Source organism: Typopeltis vanoorti, chromosome 22 (genome assembly GCF_054136105.1).
Source record: "Typopeltis vanoorti isolate ZY-2024b chromosome 22, IOZ_Tvanoo_1.0, whole genome shotgun sequence".
In the NCBI taxonomy this organism is placed as follows: domain Eukaryota; kingdom Metazoa; phylum Arthropoda; class Arachnida; order Uropygi; family Thelyphonidae; genus Typopeltis; species Typopeltis vanoorti.
The window spans coordinates 55,078,821-55,093,692 of NC_143570.1; the positions used below are offsets into that span (position 1 = coordinate 55,078,821).

Sequence of the window (14,872 nt, forward strand, 5' to 3'; positions counted from 1 at the left end):
TGGAAGAATGTCCAGAGGGAATCACAATAAATGGAAATATCTGCATATCGTAGGTTGTTAAAATTCTTTAACAACCTACGATATGCAGATGACACTGTGCTAATTGCAGATAACATTATGGATCTCCAAAAACTCATTGACAGAGTATACATAGAAAGCCAAAGAACGGGAATAAATATAAACATCAACAAGACAAAATACATGATCATCAGTAAACATCCAGCCTCATCAATGAAACTGACACTCAATGGGAAAAATATCGATCAATTGTCAAGATATAAATATCTTGGTTGCTGGATTAATGAAATGGTGGGATCCAGAAATAGATATAAAGACAAGGATTGAAGTTGCACGGCAGTCCTTCATGAAAATGAGAACACTATTCTGCAATAAAGACCTAAACATGGAAGTCAGATCCCAAATGCTATGTGTGGTCTATTCTGCTCTATGGAGTTGAAACATGGACATTGAAGGCGACAACCATCAAGAAAATCGAAGCCTTTGAGATGTGGCTATACAGAAGAATGCTAAAGATATCATAGACAGAAAAAATTACCAATGAAGATGTCTTAAAATCCACTGGCAAAGCTAAACATCTTGTACAAATAATCAAGAAACGAAAAACATCATATCTTAGCCACATCATGAGAAACAGCAAATATCAACGTCTACAAACTATTTTGGTAGGAAGAATTGATGGCAAAGGAACTAGAGGAAGAAAAAGAATATCATAGTTTGACAACATCAAGACGTGGATAGGAAAGAGCAGTGCACAACTGCTCAGATTAGCACAAGAGCGCGGTTTGTTCGCCAAGATGGTCGCTGACCTTCGATAGAAGATAGCACAATAAGAAGAAGATAAAGAAAGTGCTGAAGCCCTACTATACTGATGATGTCCCAAGATACTTGGGATGAAATATTTACGAATTAAATAGTCATTACTGTGGTTAGTATATGTTTTTAGTGATTAGATACTGATATTTGATACTTTTGGTTCCAACATACAAAAAACAATATTACCTCAGTTATAAAAACACAGTCTGATGAGAATATAGATCAAATCCCCAACAAATGCTCCAACAGAAACTGTCAGGTCAGGCAGATCAGACTCTCACTTCCTTTCTATCCTCCCATGTTCTTTATTCATTAACTTTGTCCCAGCTCAATGTTATTTATTTTATTTTATTTTTTTAATCTCTGTCTTGGCCTTTTCCTCTCAATTGAATTCAAACATATCTAATTTTTCTCTCTAAATTCAATATCCAAACTACTTCAAGCAGGAGTTACATGAGCATTTCACATTTCTTCAACACTCAAGTCCTAAAATATTCCGAATATTCATACTTACTTTCTTTCTTCTTCTTTTTTTTTTTTTGCCAACATTGGCCTCAAAGCTTTCATTTCCATTACTTATATTCTACTTATGTCTTTTTTGTTAATTTTCATACTGCTACTACACATAAAAATTACACATTAAAAGTAACTATGGTTAATCAAAAGCTTACATTTTAGTGGCATTCCAATAGCTCACTGAAGTGGGACTAAAATAAGAAGTAGATTATTTATCATTAAAGAAACTGTGGCCTGGTGAACTCCTTGTTATCTCCTGGTCGAAACTTCCATCACTAGAAAGTGATGGTTTCATGCAAATTCATGATTTCACTACTCTTCAAGACTTCCCCATTTAGTCTAACATCATTAACTTGGGCATTTTTTCTATGATTTAAAACCATGCTCTCACTCTTCTTGCTATTCAGATGTAAGCTAACCCACAATTCTGTCACTCTATTCTATTTCTCCATTCATCAAGCTCTTCTGAAAGCGCCCAGATCACATTATCTGCAAACACACTTGTTTCTCCTTTCTGGTTGTTAATTGTATCTAGAACATTATTCATCACCTCAATGAACAAGATAGTCTCTTATTAAGTGTAAATTATCCCAAATTACTAAAATTAGTCTTTGCGCAGCTCTTATGCTTATGATGTATATTTTTGATTAACTAATTATTTTCTTATGCCTATCTCTTCCAAACTGCTCCAGGCATTCTATATTCTGTCTTGTTCTAAAATGCATTTCCTCTCTCTCTCTCACACAGAGAATTACATTAGAATACTTGTAAATGCTAGTACAATTAAGTTTTCATGTTTCTTACAAGAAAGATCCCTACATTTTCTATTTTCTTATGGAGCTTCATATTCTGCCTTGGGGATTCAGTGTATTACAGATGGAATTTTCTTAACTTTAACAATACCATTTTTTAAACTGAATTTAAAAAATGATATTCATCTGTCTGCTTAATTGGTAAGACTAACATTAACTGGAGTAATGTTAATGAAATATATATATATGCATACTACATACACAAAAAACAATAACAAATAAACACTTAAACTGCACATTTATTTATTATTTCGTGACACCTCAATGGAGTCCGAAGACTCAAGGAAGGACACCTACAATACAATAAGCCATCTCCACCACTACATTGAACATCTACTACCATCATCATCTATATCAATGCCATCTACTGCCCACCACCATGAGTATTATTTGTCTGTAAACTGCATGTGTTCTGAAGGGCTGATTTGTCAGAAAGCAGGATGAAAAAACCCTGCTACCTCCATATGAGATTGGCTAACTCACCTTCAATTTAAAAATTCCGTATAAAGATTCCTCTTCTCATGATGAGAATCGAATTTAGGCCTTTTCCAATCGAAGGGAGCAACATACCGTCATTCTTCCAAATTGCACTATGGAGGTGCCTAGTGGCAAGATAACTTCATAATTTTGATTTTTAAACTCTAGGTATATTGATATTTAATAATATAACTGCTTGCAATTATCTAAAGATAATTTTCAATCTGGTATAAATATTACCATATTGCTCTATTCATTATATTATGTACATTCTATATCCCTTAAAAATCAATTCACATCAGCAATAAAACTGACCTTTTTATAAACAAATGCAATGTCACCATTTTTGTACAAAGTCACCTGGAAAGTGAATGGTTCACCTATTAAAAATAAATAAAAAGCTCTTCAGGAAAAAAAAGTTGCTCATGTTAAAAATAAAGAATATCTAATCTTTCAATCAACAATTTTAAATTCTTCATAATAAAAAAAAAAGTTTATGGTATAAAGAAAAACCATATTCATATATTACTAGAAAAAATAATAGTTTTTGCATGAACAAATATGCCATATGATGTCATTTTTGCTAGCAGTGAATCATAGTAAACACATTCACTCAATAAACAGAATAAGTACACACAGACAGGTATGATATGCAGTGAAAAAAGAACACAAACATTTAAAACTTCACTATCAGCAAATTCAAAAGATTTGTAATAATGCTATCCAGTAAAATTTAACTCTAAATTAATCTTCACTTACCAGTTAGAAGATACACTGAAGCTGCCTATTAAGGGGACTATCCAAAATGGGCTGATTAGCACAAAATCACAGGAACAAATTCAGCTGAAATATAAAATGTCTCATTCATCTGCCATATTGATTGATTGGTCAGTGGATAGTGCTTTAGTTCTCAAACTAGCAGGCTGCAGGTTCAAATCCCACTGTTGGTATGAATATTTGTGAATGTCTAGGCCAGGGTTTCCCAAATTGTGTTTTGCAGAACACCAGTGTTCTGCGGAAAGTGTTCCGTGATGTCAGTGACCAAGCCATATATTCTTAAACACGGAAGTAATTTGGGAAAGGGAATAAAGCTGTTTATGATCAGTCATAAAAATTGCCTGCAAGCCAATTACAATAGGCCGCATATTCCTCTGTTCTCAAAACTGAATGAAATAACATCTATGTTGCAAATGTTAGTGACCAATCAGCAAGGAAGTATAAAGAAAATTTTCCACTGCAAATGAAGATCACAGCAGTCTGTATTCGGTTCTCAAATCTAGTAATACTGAATACTTTCTTCACAAGTTTGTATTGTAGGGCGAAAGTGCTTGTTTCGAAACCGTAGAGCCATGATTTTTTTTTAAAAGTAATAGGCCTACAGATTTAAATTTTAATATGAATAAGAGACAAGGGACTTTGTTTAATTTTGGTGTTAAGAAATCTCGTATTGAAGGTGTTTGTGACGCAACAGATAATGATTCATCGACCTCCAGCCTACAAAGCAATCTCCAGGATGTACGAAAGGAGGGGAAAACTACCAGCACACAGGAGAAAAAGTTTGTATTCACTTGTAAGTACTTATATTATAAATTTTTGGTGATGAATGGGATATGTAAATGAAAATCAGCACAAATTAATTTAATGATGCTGGCCTGAGGAAACTACAATATGCTAGAAGATTTCATTAGTCCAGTGATTGATACTTGATTTAAATGTAATTTTATATTTGTCAAAATGTTACATAAGTGTACTAATACTGTTTATGATTATGCCATAATTAATTATTAATACATTACAAATTAATAACCAAGTTTTCCGTGAAAATTTCAGGATTTATGAAGTGTTCCGTCATTGGAAAAATCTGGGAAATGCTGGTCTAGGCAGTAGATGACTATCACTGTGCAATGCAATACCAGTGCTCTGCTTATTTGGAGTTTTTAAGTGACTATAGTAAGTCACATGTTTGGTCTCTAGAATAGGGTTTCCAGATTATCTAACCCTCAGCTCATCCCTGCTACTAATGCAGAATTTCTCAATAAAAGGCTGTTAACCTTTTCTGTGGTGATGGGAGGTGGGGGGGGGGGATTCATATCAAAACAGTGAACAAAGTGTTTTTCTATTTTGTATGTCCTAATATAAAATGCATGAATTGGTGATAGGAGGACATTCCTTACTTCCTATGACAATCATTACTGAAGGCACTTAGCTAAATATGTTGGAACAATGTTGCTCCTAAAATGCAAATAATACTCTTCAACTAGATAGCATCCTATCTCATTTAAGTCTAGGTTTGCTATACACTAAATTTTAGGTTTTCCAATCAACAGATAGAAATCAACCACCCGGCTTACAAGAAGTTTCGATTTGACACCTAGTGGAATTGATGTCGATGTGTGTGAAAAACAATGTGCACCATGAGAAAATTTGTAACTCTTTGTGTGTGTGTGCTTGGGGCAATGATTATGTTCTTAGAGAGCAGTCAATCCAAATTCTGGATTACAACAAAATTTTTTAAGAGGATACAGGATATAATACTGCTTCTTGGTTTGAATGAGCTATAGGATCCAATTCAACAGCATCTGAATCATGAAAGGCATGAAGAAGGCAAGAAATTTATTTTGAAAAGTGAATAAAACATTAATCATGTATGCAGATTGCTTTTTTTTAAAATTTATTTTATTATTATTATTTTTTAAACAGCAAGGGATTTCATATAGCAGTGGTTTCCAAATTGTGGATGTGTCTTTCCTGGCAGGACACAAGAAGGTAATGGGAACAGGATACAAAGTTATGTCCAACTTCATAAGTTACCACAATAAGAATTAGACTTATGGAGTCTTGAGGCTGAAGCATGCTCTTCATTAAAAAAAAGTTATTCACCACATTACAAATTGAGTATAATTTCAAATGAGACTGTTTAAAGGGTTGAAACGGCAAAAATGGGAAGAAACCTCCACCTAGCCTATAAGACAAGCAGAGAACCTAATTGGACTTCATTAGGTTCTCCAATGAGTGTACATTATACTGATGAGATATATAGCATTACAGTAAGACAACTGATACCAAGGCAGGTAGGGCTTTCAGAAGATTATTCAACCTCCTTGCTGTTTTTGCTAGGAAAACCAAAGCAAACAGGTAAGAATTCGCTACAAAAACCTCAACGGAATTGAAGATAGGCACATCAGCATATAGAATAAATGCATAAGTGGTGGCGCTAGAAAAGGAACAACATAAATATTTTGTTCACAAAATTGGTGTGAACACCTTAACCTACTGTCTCTTTTCCAATATCAACCAAAAATAAATTCATAACAATATAATAACACTCATAACTGTATATTTTTAATGAAATTGCAAAAAGATATTTCCAACACTTCAGCAAAGTCAAATTGCCATCATCAGGAAACACATTACAATATGATATGTGTATGCAAACACTAGCACTACACTGAGTAATGATGCTGAAGCATGCCCATTAGAAGTGAGTGTAAAGTCCTATTTATTTATCATATGGCATGTACACATGGTTAAAAGACAATAAGATAAAATACACATAAATACAGGTAAGATACATATATATGATAATATAAATAAAAAGTAAAACATCTACATTCAGGTAAATACAAACACAAAATTTATGACAAGCATCAGACAGAAGATTAATCATATTTTAACATTTAGGTTTTTAATGCAATTGATCACCTCTGGGGGATAGATCAAAGATATCCTTTAAGTCACCTGGATATGCCATCAGCTCACATTCTTGTACTATATGGCGAATGGTTTGGATCTCAGCTCCACAGGGAGAGTGGGGATTTGGTATCTTACCCACCTTGAAAGTAAGTCTCCACATACACCATGGCCTGTACGAATCCTGTTAGCTATAATCCATATATTCCTGGGCAGGTCAAATCCAGATGGTTTTTGGAAAATGTTTATGTAATTATGAACTTCATGTGATACTGCTTGGGACTACAGTACATCCCACCTACTCACCATACTGTCATTCTGGCTAAGAAGATTACGGGCAGTTTTTATGGCAGGTCTTCTGTCTATTAGATAAAGCATCTGGAATAAATTCATGTAGGGAAGTTTTGGTTATTTAAAATTCTTTTATATTCACGAACCAAGTCTTCCTGTCATAGCAGTTCCGGAGGAGCAAAATGGCTCAAAGTGGAGAACCATTGTAAGGGTGTACTCCTAATGCAACTTGTTATTAAATGCAGAGTGGAGTTAAGTTGCGCATCTAGTTTATTAACATGGTAACTGTTGAGCCAGACAGGAGCATCATACTCTGCTGCACTGTAAACTAGACCCATGGCGGTGCACCATAGAACTGTGGCACTTGAGCCCCCATATAGTACCACAAAGCTTCTGAACTATGTTATTTCTGGTGCGAACTTTAGCAGCGATATTAATCATATGCTGTTTATATGACAGAGTTCTATCCAGAGTTATTCAGAGATGTTTTGGTGTCGGATTAAACGAAATTAATGTTCCATCAGCATATATCTCTGGTTTTTGATTAACAAGTCTATTATTGAGGTGAAAGCAAGAACATTCGGTTTTACCAGAATTTCGTGTTAATCTCCATTTTTTTTTTTATAGAACTACCATAAAGCCGACAGATCATTTGTCATTATTTCTTCAGTTCTTTTTATAGACTTGTCACTGCTCTCCAAAGCTAGATCATCTGCATAAGCAAACTTCCTGCTGGCTGTTTCAGGAATATCTGCGATGTAAAGGCTAAAAAGCAGTGGTGTGAGCCCTGAGGTAATCCATTCTTAAGCATTCTCTGTTTACTGATGCTTCCTCTGGTGACTATCCTGAAATATCGATCACATGGTAATTTGTTTAGGAGATGACCCAATCTTTTGGGATGACTTAAGAAATTTATATACGAGTCCCTCCAGGGCTGCGCCATGGGTTGGAGGCACCCTTGTGCAAAATTTTTTTCAGTGCCCCCATAAAATAAGATTCCATGAAAAGGTTTCGCGAAAAATTTTACTTTTTTAAAATTACAAACGTTTATACGCAAGTATAAATGTAGATTTATTTTATTATCTGTCTTGCTTTAGCCACCACAAAATTTTTAATAATATCTTTAATGTCTAATGAATCTATATTATTATTTTCAATTGATATAATTGATAAATCCTTTAGATGCTCTCCAGATAATGTTGCCAGCAAATCATTTTTTATTAGTTTCAGTTTTGAAAAATCTCTTTCCCCTGATGCTACGGATATTGATAATGTTAAATAAATACATAATCACAATCGCAGTATTCGGAAACGTGTTGGTTAATTTATTTTAAAGTATATATAATTTAAAACATCCCGAGGAGCCGACTCTTTTTTAATAAAACATTGCAAAGTTTTTAATTCCTCAAATAAAGTCATACCATCAATATCGCGATTTTCTCTCAGTTTTTAAGTGCAAATCTTTACAATGTTTCATTAAATCTTCATCGCTCCAATCTTTTAATTTGCTAATGTCTCTTATAACTTTAAAGTCCTCACTATATTGTTTTAAGAGTATGAAGTGAATGAATCTTTCCATGACTGAAGTTATTGTCGTGTCTAAAATCGCGAAGAAAAAATTTATTTTAAAATTTTGTTTAGGATCATGCGTTGTCTCATCTGATGCTTCGTAACCAAACATTTTTGTTTTTTGTTCTTTTGTGAATGTTTGGAAAAATAGGATCGATATTAAGATCGTTTGCAGTTCTAATAATATTTTCAAAATATTGGTCTGTTCGGCGATTATTTAATTGTATATTGTTGTATACTTGTTTCAACATAATCAAGATTTTCTGTAATTTTTCCTACATCAAATGGTGGAGTCTGCATTATTTTGCTTGCAACATTTACGAGACTTAAGATTTCGTACCAAACATGAACAGAGCAAATAAATTTAAACGAATAAATCTTTGAAATTAAGTTTTCTGCCCGACTAGAATCGATATCTTTAGTTTCATCTTCCATAATATCAAAAAGAACCTGGTAAATTTCCTTGATATTATTTTGAAGTGGCTATATTGCTTCTACTCTTTCCCACCTAGTAGCAGAAAGTGGTTTCAAATTTAAAACACGAATGTTTTTTTAATATAGCCCAACGCTTCACAGATATTGAAAAATCATTATATAATTCCTGTATTACTCCAAAAAAATTTAGTTTCACAGGATATCTTAGTTGCATCATTAACTACGGAATTTAATGAATGAGCATGAGCAGCAGATGGAATAAAAAAAGCCCTTGAATTTATTTCAAGGATTTTTTTCTGCAGTCCATTATGTTTGCTTTGCATATTTGAACCATTATCATAAGCTTGGCCGCGTAAATCCGACATGTTAATATTCAATAATTTTAAATAATATTTTATAAATTGAAATAGTCTTTGCCCAGTGGTATCTTCTACAGATTGAAAACCCAAAAAATGATCATGAATTTCTGCTATATTTGTATCATTATTTTGATTAACAAATCTAATAACAATAGATAATTGTTCTGTGTGGCTCATATCCAGAGTAGTGTCAAGAATTAACGAATAATATTTCGCCTCTTTAACCATTTCTAAAATTTTTTTATTTTATAGCTTCAGAAATTATACGGATGATTTCATTTTGTAGTTTATCACTTAAATAATGAGCAATGTTCCTGTTTTGTGATGTTTGGATGCGATGCAAGTGTTCTGCCATTATCGAATCAAATTTAGCGACAGTTTCTACTAATTTTAAAAAATTGCCGTTATCATTTTCAAAAGGTTTTTGTGAAGAACCTCTAAAAGCTATACACTGTCTTGATAAATATTGTATTATGTAGATTAACCGTTCTATAACAGATAGCCAATATTTTTTCTCAGTTTCGTATAATCTTTGTTGTGTGCAATCAATAATGCATTTCTTAATCAACGATATTTTAAGTTCGCTGTATTTTGAACAGTTTTTAATGTGTACGGAACTTGTCTCGTGTATTTTTAGTATGCGACTCAAATGTTGCCAATCATTACAGCCGTATTCGTTAGTAAGTTAGGAATTTTGACTACTAGATATTTTGCAATAATAACAGAAAACCGAATTTCGCGATTCTGAGTAAACTAAATAATTTCGTAAAAGTTTTTCTCCATTTGCTAAAGTTCGATAATAGTATGAATCCGAAAACTTGTGGCCAGATTCATCTTTGGGAAATTCTTTATTAACTACTTGATGCAGGCAATGCTCAACTAAACAATCGCTAACTTTGGTAGTTATATGATTCGGCCAAGTACCTGGATCATTAACGTTAAAATTTAAAGTAAAATTTGAAGTTTTGTTCCTCTGAATCGGAATCCAATATTTCTTGTGCTGCAACTTCTGTAGACAGTCCAGTCAAGCCAGTTACATTTTCGTATCTAACATTCGTTTCTTCATAGTTATGCTGTGTCCTTTCTTTTTCTGTAGTAGAGCTACAGGGAGTACTTGCTTCGTTAGAACTTTCTGTTCTTCGTTTTTTATGTGGTCCTGAAGTTAAAAATTTATTCAGCGATCCAGCCAATTTATGTTCCAGTTGTACTCGTTGCAATTGTCTTTTCCTGTTTTGTGCACCAGATAACTTCTTTGGCTTTTTTCCCAACATCTAGGGGTTAACACAAACTTGGTTAGAGTTTAAAATAAGAAGAGCGTTAAAAGTTGTCCACCAAAATAAATAATAATTTCTGAAATTTTCCCTTCAACTTATTTTTTAACACCTTAACCGACTATTATTTTTAAGGGGACTCGCCCAAGACTGACTATTTTTTTTTAATTACAGAATTTGATTTTTCAGATGTTTTGAATAATAAATTTGCTTACATTTTAGGTATTTTTTTGAAAATTAACATGTAGAGATATTAGCCACTGATTGATTTCTCAGTGAGATTTATTTAATATTTTTTACATTCTAGTAATTGTTTAATAATTAAGAAATATCTAGAGTATTATAATTATTTATTAAAGAAATTGGTAAAAGGACCCCATCCCAATGTCTTCCAACCAGAACAAGAACAAATATATAAATAAATCTCTTATTGAAAATTATTTATTTTCTAGACGTCTGCCTAACATAACATAAAAATCTTTTGTTTTCAAAATAAGATAATTAACTAAAATGAAACAATTTAACTGATTTTCAAACTTAGCAAAAATATAATAGACATAATTACTTTACGTGAATAATAATCCAAATTCACAAAAAATTTACTAAACAACAATAAATATATTTTATAAAACAAAAGGCAACTGCATAGTAACATTGTTATTATAACATACAAAATGAAATGATGCAAAAATACACCAAAAAAGTATCAAAAGGCCAACTGCAGTATGTGTCATAAAGATCATCTGAAGGGTTTTATACTCATAAATGACCTGTTTATTAATTTAATTCGAGCCGCGTCAGCCTGACGTGCCGAGATAGTCTATCCCACATATATACGTGATTTTAGCTCGGTGCCTCAGCTGATTAATATGTTTATAATGTATAAACTATTATCTTTAAAATTTTATTTGTCTATCAAAAATCTAAAAACAAGTACATAATTAAAATCAAAGTCAAATTGTCTAAAGTCACTGAAACACAGAATACACAATACACTGAATATGTTTCACATTCAAAATTGAAATGACTCCGAAAAAAATGTAAGAAGTGCCTATCTGGATAGATGCTATTTCGTCTATCCAAATTCGAAGCCGAATTTAAGAAAACGAACATTGTAATGTACACCTATGTTTCAGACTAAATATTTTTGGATAAATCAGTGTTTCTGAAACAGATATCTCTGTACCCCTTCTTTAATTTTCATTATTACCAAGTAACTTTTCAAAATACCCTTATAATAATAATAAATAAATAAATAAAAATATATTTCATTGTAAATGTCTGTTTTATTTGAATTTAGATGTACATTTAAATAAAAAAAAGAAAAAGATTTATTTTTAATAGAACAAAATTTATAAAGATACTATACATTTTTACTTGATATAAATAATTTATCACAATGAGACAAGTGAAATTGCTTATTTCTATATCTATTTCTATATTCTATATCTGCTATATTGTTCTCTTTTGTGTGTTTTATAAATCCAGTCTTTAACTAATGATCCATACTTAACAATTTGAAAACTAAAAAAATTACTGTATTTACTCGACTATAACTCGCACTTTTTTTTCCCAAAATTAAAGCTAAAATATTGTGATATTTGTGCTGCGAGATATATGTGGGGATTTTCGGAAACTAAAGTTTTCAAAAAAAAAAAAAAAAAAACTGAAAATGGGTATGACTTACCAAGAAGCTTCTATTCTCCATCACTTCTTCTATCCTCAAGAGCGGAGTGTGCAATCAGTTATCTACCCAAATAGAGTCATCTTCTTTCCCATTATATCAAGCAAAAATTATCAGTAATTTAAGACTTGAGATACGTAATGAACAACTCTTGACAAATTACTAATGAGAAGCAAAAGATGTGCGCGATTGTAGGCCAGTATAATAGAGAAAAAGCCACTATTAAGAAGTGCATATGATTGGTGCAGTATTAACAAAAGATCATGTTACCCAAACAAAACAAGCTGATAATTGAATTGAAATGCTAATTCTCTTAAACCGATTTCCATAATATCTGAAATGCATTCACTATATATTTCTTAGTTTTAACACGTTCATGACCGGGGGGGGGGGGGGTCAGTGTCAAGCAAAACCATATGTTGCACCTGCTGTATATAGCAGTTTCTGTTGGAGGGAAGATGTCATTCATTAGTTAGCGTTCATATTCCCAGTTGTCTGTAATTGCACTAGTTGTTGAGAAATATATTACACAGTCTGCAAATGATATCTGTAAACCTTATCCAGTGACATGATAAAACTAATTGGTTTTCGTGTTTCTGCAGTATAATGGCTGTTGGATATTATTTACTGCAGGGAGCGAATTATCGCTCAAATCTGAAATTCGGGGCGATAGAGACTTGCAATTTGAGTAGGAGAATTCATGCATAATATAATTTAATATATATATATATTTATATATAGACTATAAAAGTTTATGAAATTCACATCGTATGATACTTTATGGGTTGTTTCCTTAAGTATCTAATAAGTGGGTTCTAAAATGTTTGGTTTTAGTATGTATGACTATAATTTTTTTATTAATAAAATATAATAAGCACATATTTAACTGTCAATGGGAAATGGTGCCTTTTTTATTTGGTAAACTAAATGCTGCATTTTTGTAAAATATCTTGTTTCCGTAATACGGCTGAACGAGCGACCTTGTTAAGCAGCGCCGTGAGGCAGGCTGCCTCTATGCTACATCCTGTCGACGGTACTGGGCAAAGCACAGCGTAAGAATGAATTCACGGTCTGTCTTAAACTAACAATTTCCACTAAAAATATAATAAACAATCGAGAATATTTATAAAATTTTCGCTGAGTCGATGTTTACTCTGTGAAATAAAATCCGTGGTAATATTGATAACATTTCACTTCAAACGATATTATTCAAAAATAAGAAAATTTATATATTTTTTTTATTATTTCCCATGGTGAAATGGCACCCCTATCTTCAAGTGCCCCTGTGCGGTGCACAATCTACACAACCGCACGGCTCGGCCCTGAGTCCTTCCCTCCAAACAAGATCATCAGTTGCTGTTAAGTCAATAAAGACTGCAGTAGTCTTCAGTCATCTTTGAAATCCTATTTTGATGTAAGTTGTTAGGCTGAGAACTTGATCTGTACAGCTGCAATCTCCCCTGAACCCCACTTGTTCTATTGGAACACATTCCAAAATTTTCTCACTGATCCTATTCAATATTAGTCTCTCCAACAATTTGTAGGTGGCACTTAAAAGGGCTATGGGGCGATAGCTTTCAGTTCTGTCTGTTGGCTTACCTGGTTTTAACACAGCAATGATTTTTGTTCTTTTAAATTCTTTAGGAACGCAGTCACTTTCAAGTATATCGTTAAAGAACTTAGCCAGCCACAATCTTGCATAAGATCCACAGTGTATCAGGAATTCAAGGAACCTTCCCCATTTTGATATTTTGAAACAGCGAGGATATTTCCTCATGGGAAAATGGCAAAGAGAACTGTTGATTCTTTTGAGTTACAGACTTCATAGCCTTTAGTTCATGTTTTACCTCTTTAGACTGTTCTTTATCTATCAGAGCTCTAAAAAGCAAAATAATACAAGCAGCTATCTGATTTGAACCAAGCTTTTCTACTAGAGTGTTTGAAATCTATGTTTTCAGTTAATTGAATCCACTTTTCCCCACCTAGCAGCATTGAGACAATGAGCAGTTCTTCTCCTATATAGGGATCCTTACTTTCAAGGAATTTCTGATACAGGGATTCGCTTTCATTGGTCCATTCAGTTACATATTCTTTTCGGTAGCCTCAAGGAATGTTTATTTTTACTACCACTATAACTACTCCAGTGAACTGTGTATAGTTTTTGTAAGTTGGGGGAATTCTTCTAAGGCGTGTGGCTAGAACTGCAGTGAAGTTTTCCCAGTTAGTTTTTTGGAAATCCCATCTTCGTCTAGGAAATGATGTTATCACTGGAATTTGGACTCCTAATTCCATAAAGATGGGATAGTGCTGGCTATTTGGGAAAACCTCAAGAATACGTCTGAAAGTCTGTAGAGGTCAATTTTCGCTATCAATGGAGACGAATGTCAAATCTGGGTTATATTCCTTATTCCAAGCTCTTGATTTAAAGGTGCTTTTTTTCTTGGCATAAAAAACCAAGTGGAGACTATGTTGATTTGCCCATTCAGCAAATATTTCCCTGTTTGATCATTCTGATCGTATTTCCAAGTATGATGACTGTTGAAGTCCCCAGAGTACATCATTGGGTGGGAATATGTCTGTAGAACATCATTTGCTCAAACAGTTGCAGGTGGTTTATATACATTCGCAATCGTAATGTGTGCTATTTTAACAGCGATCCTATGGATTTCGTCATCAGTAGAAGAAAATATCAGCACAGCATTCTCAGTATCATTTCGGACATATGTTATGTTTCCGTAGCTATGACTAAGTAATCCCGAGAATGTTGTCATAGCCAGAGATTATTGCTCTAGATTTAACTTTATCTTTAGTTTTGATATGCGATTCTTGAATGAGAAGTAGACCGACATTTTGATGTGCTAATACCCTCAACATTTAACTGGCAGATATGGATATTATGTCCAATATTCCTTATCAGCTGGTTAGAAGAAGAAC

The 14,872-nt window shown here is 33.1% G+C and overlaps 1 protein-coding gene across 1 annotated transcript in view; it reads right to left on the minus strand.

The window, feature by feature from the left end:
- The window catches only part of l(1)G0289 (plexin domain containing lethal (1) G0289), a 247,431-nt gene that overhangs the window by 111,614 nt on the left and 120,945 nt on the right, over positions 1 to 14,872 (minus strand). Inside the window, exon 7 of the mRNA XM_090412195.1 lies at positions 2,955 to 3,019. Within this exon, the coding sequence (XP_090268321.1) occupies positions 2,955 to 3,019 (65 nt within the window). The remainder of the gene's footprint in view (positions 1 to 2,954; positions 3,020 to 14,872) is intronic.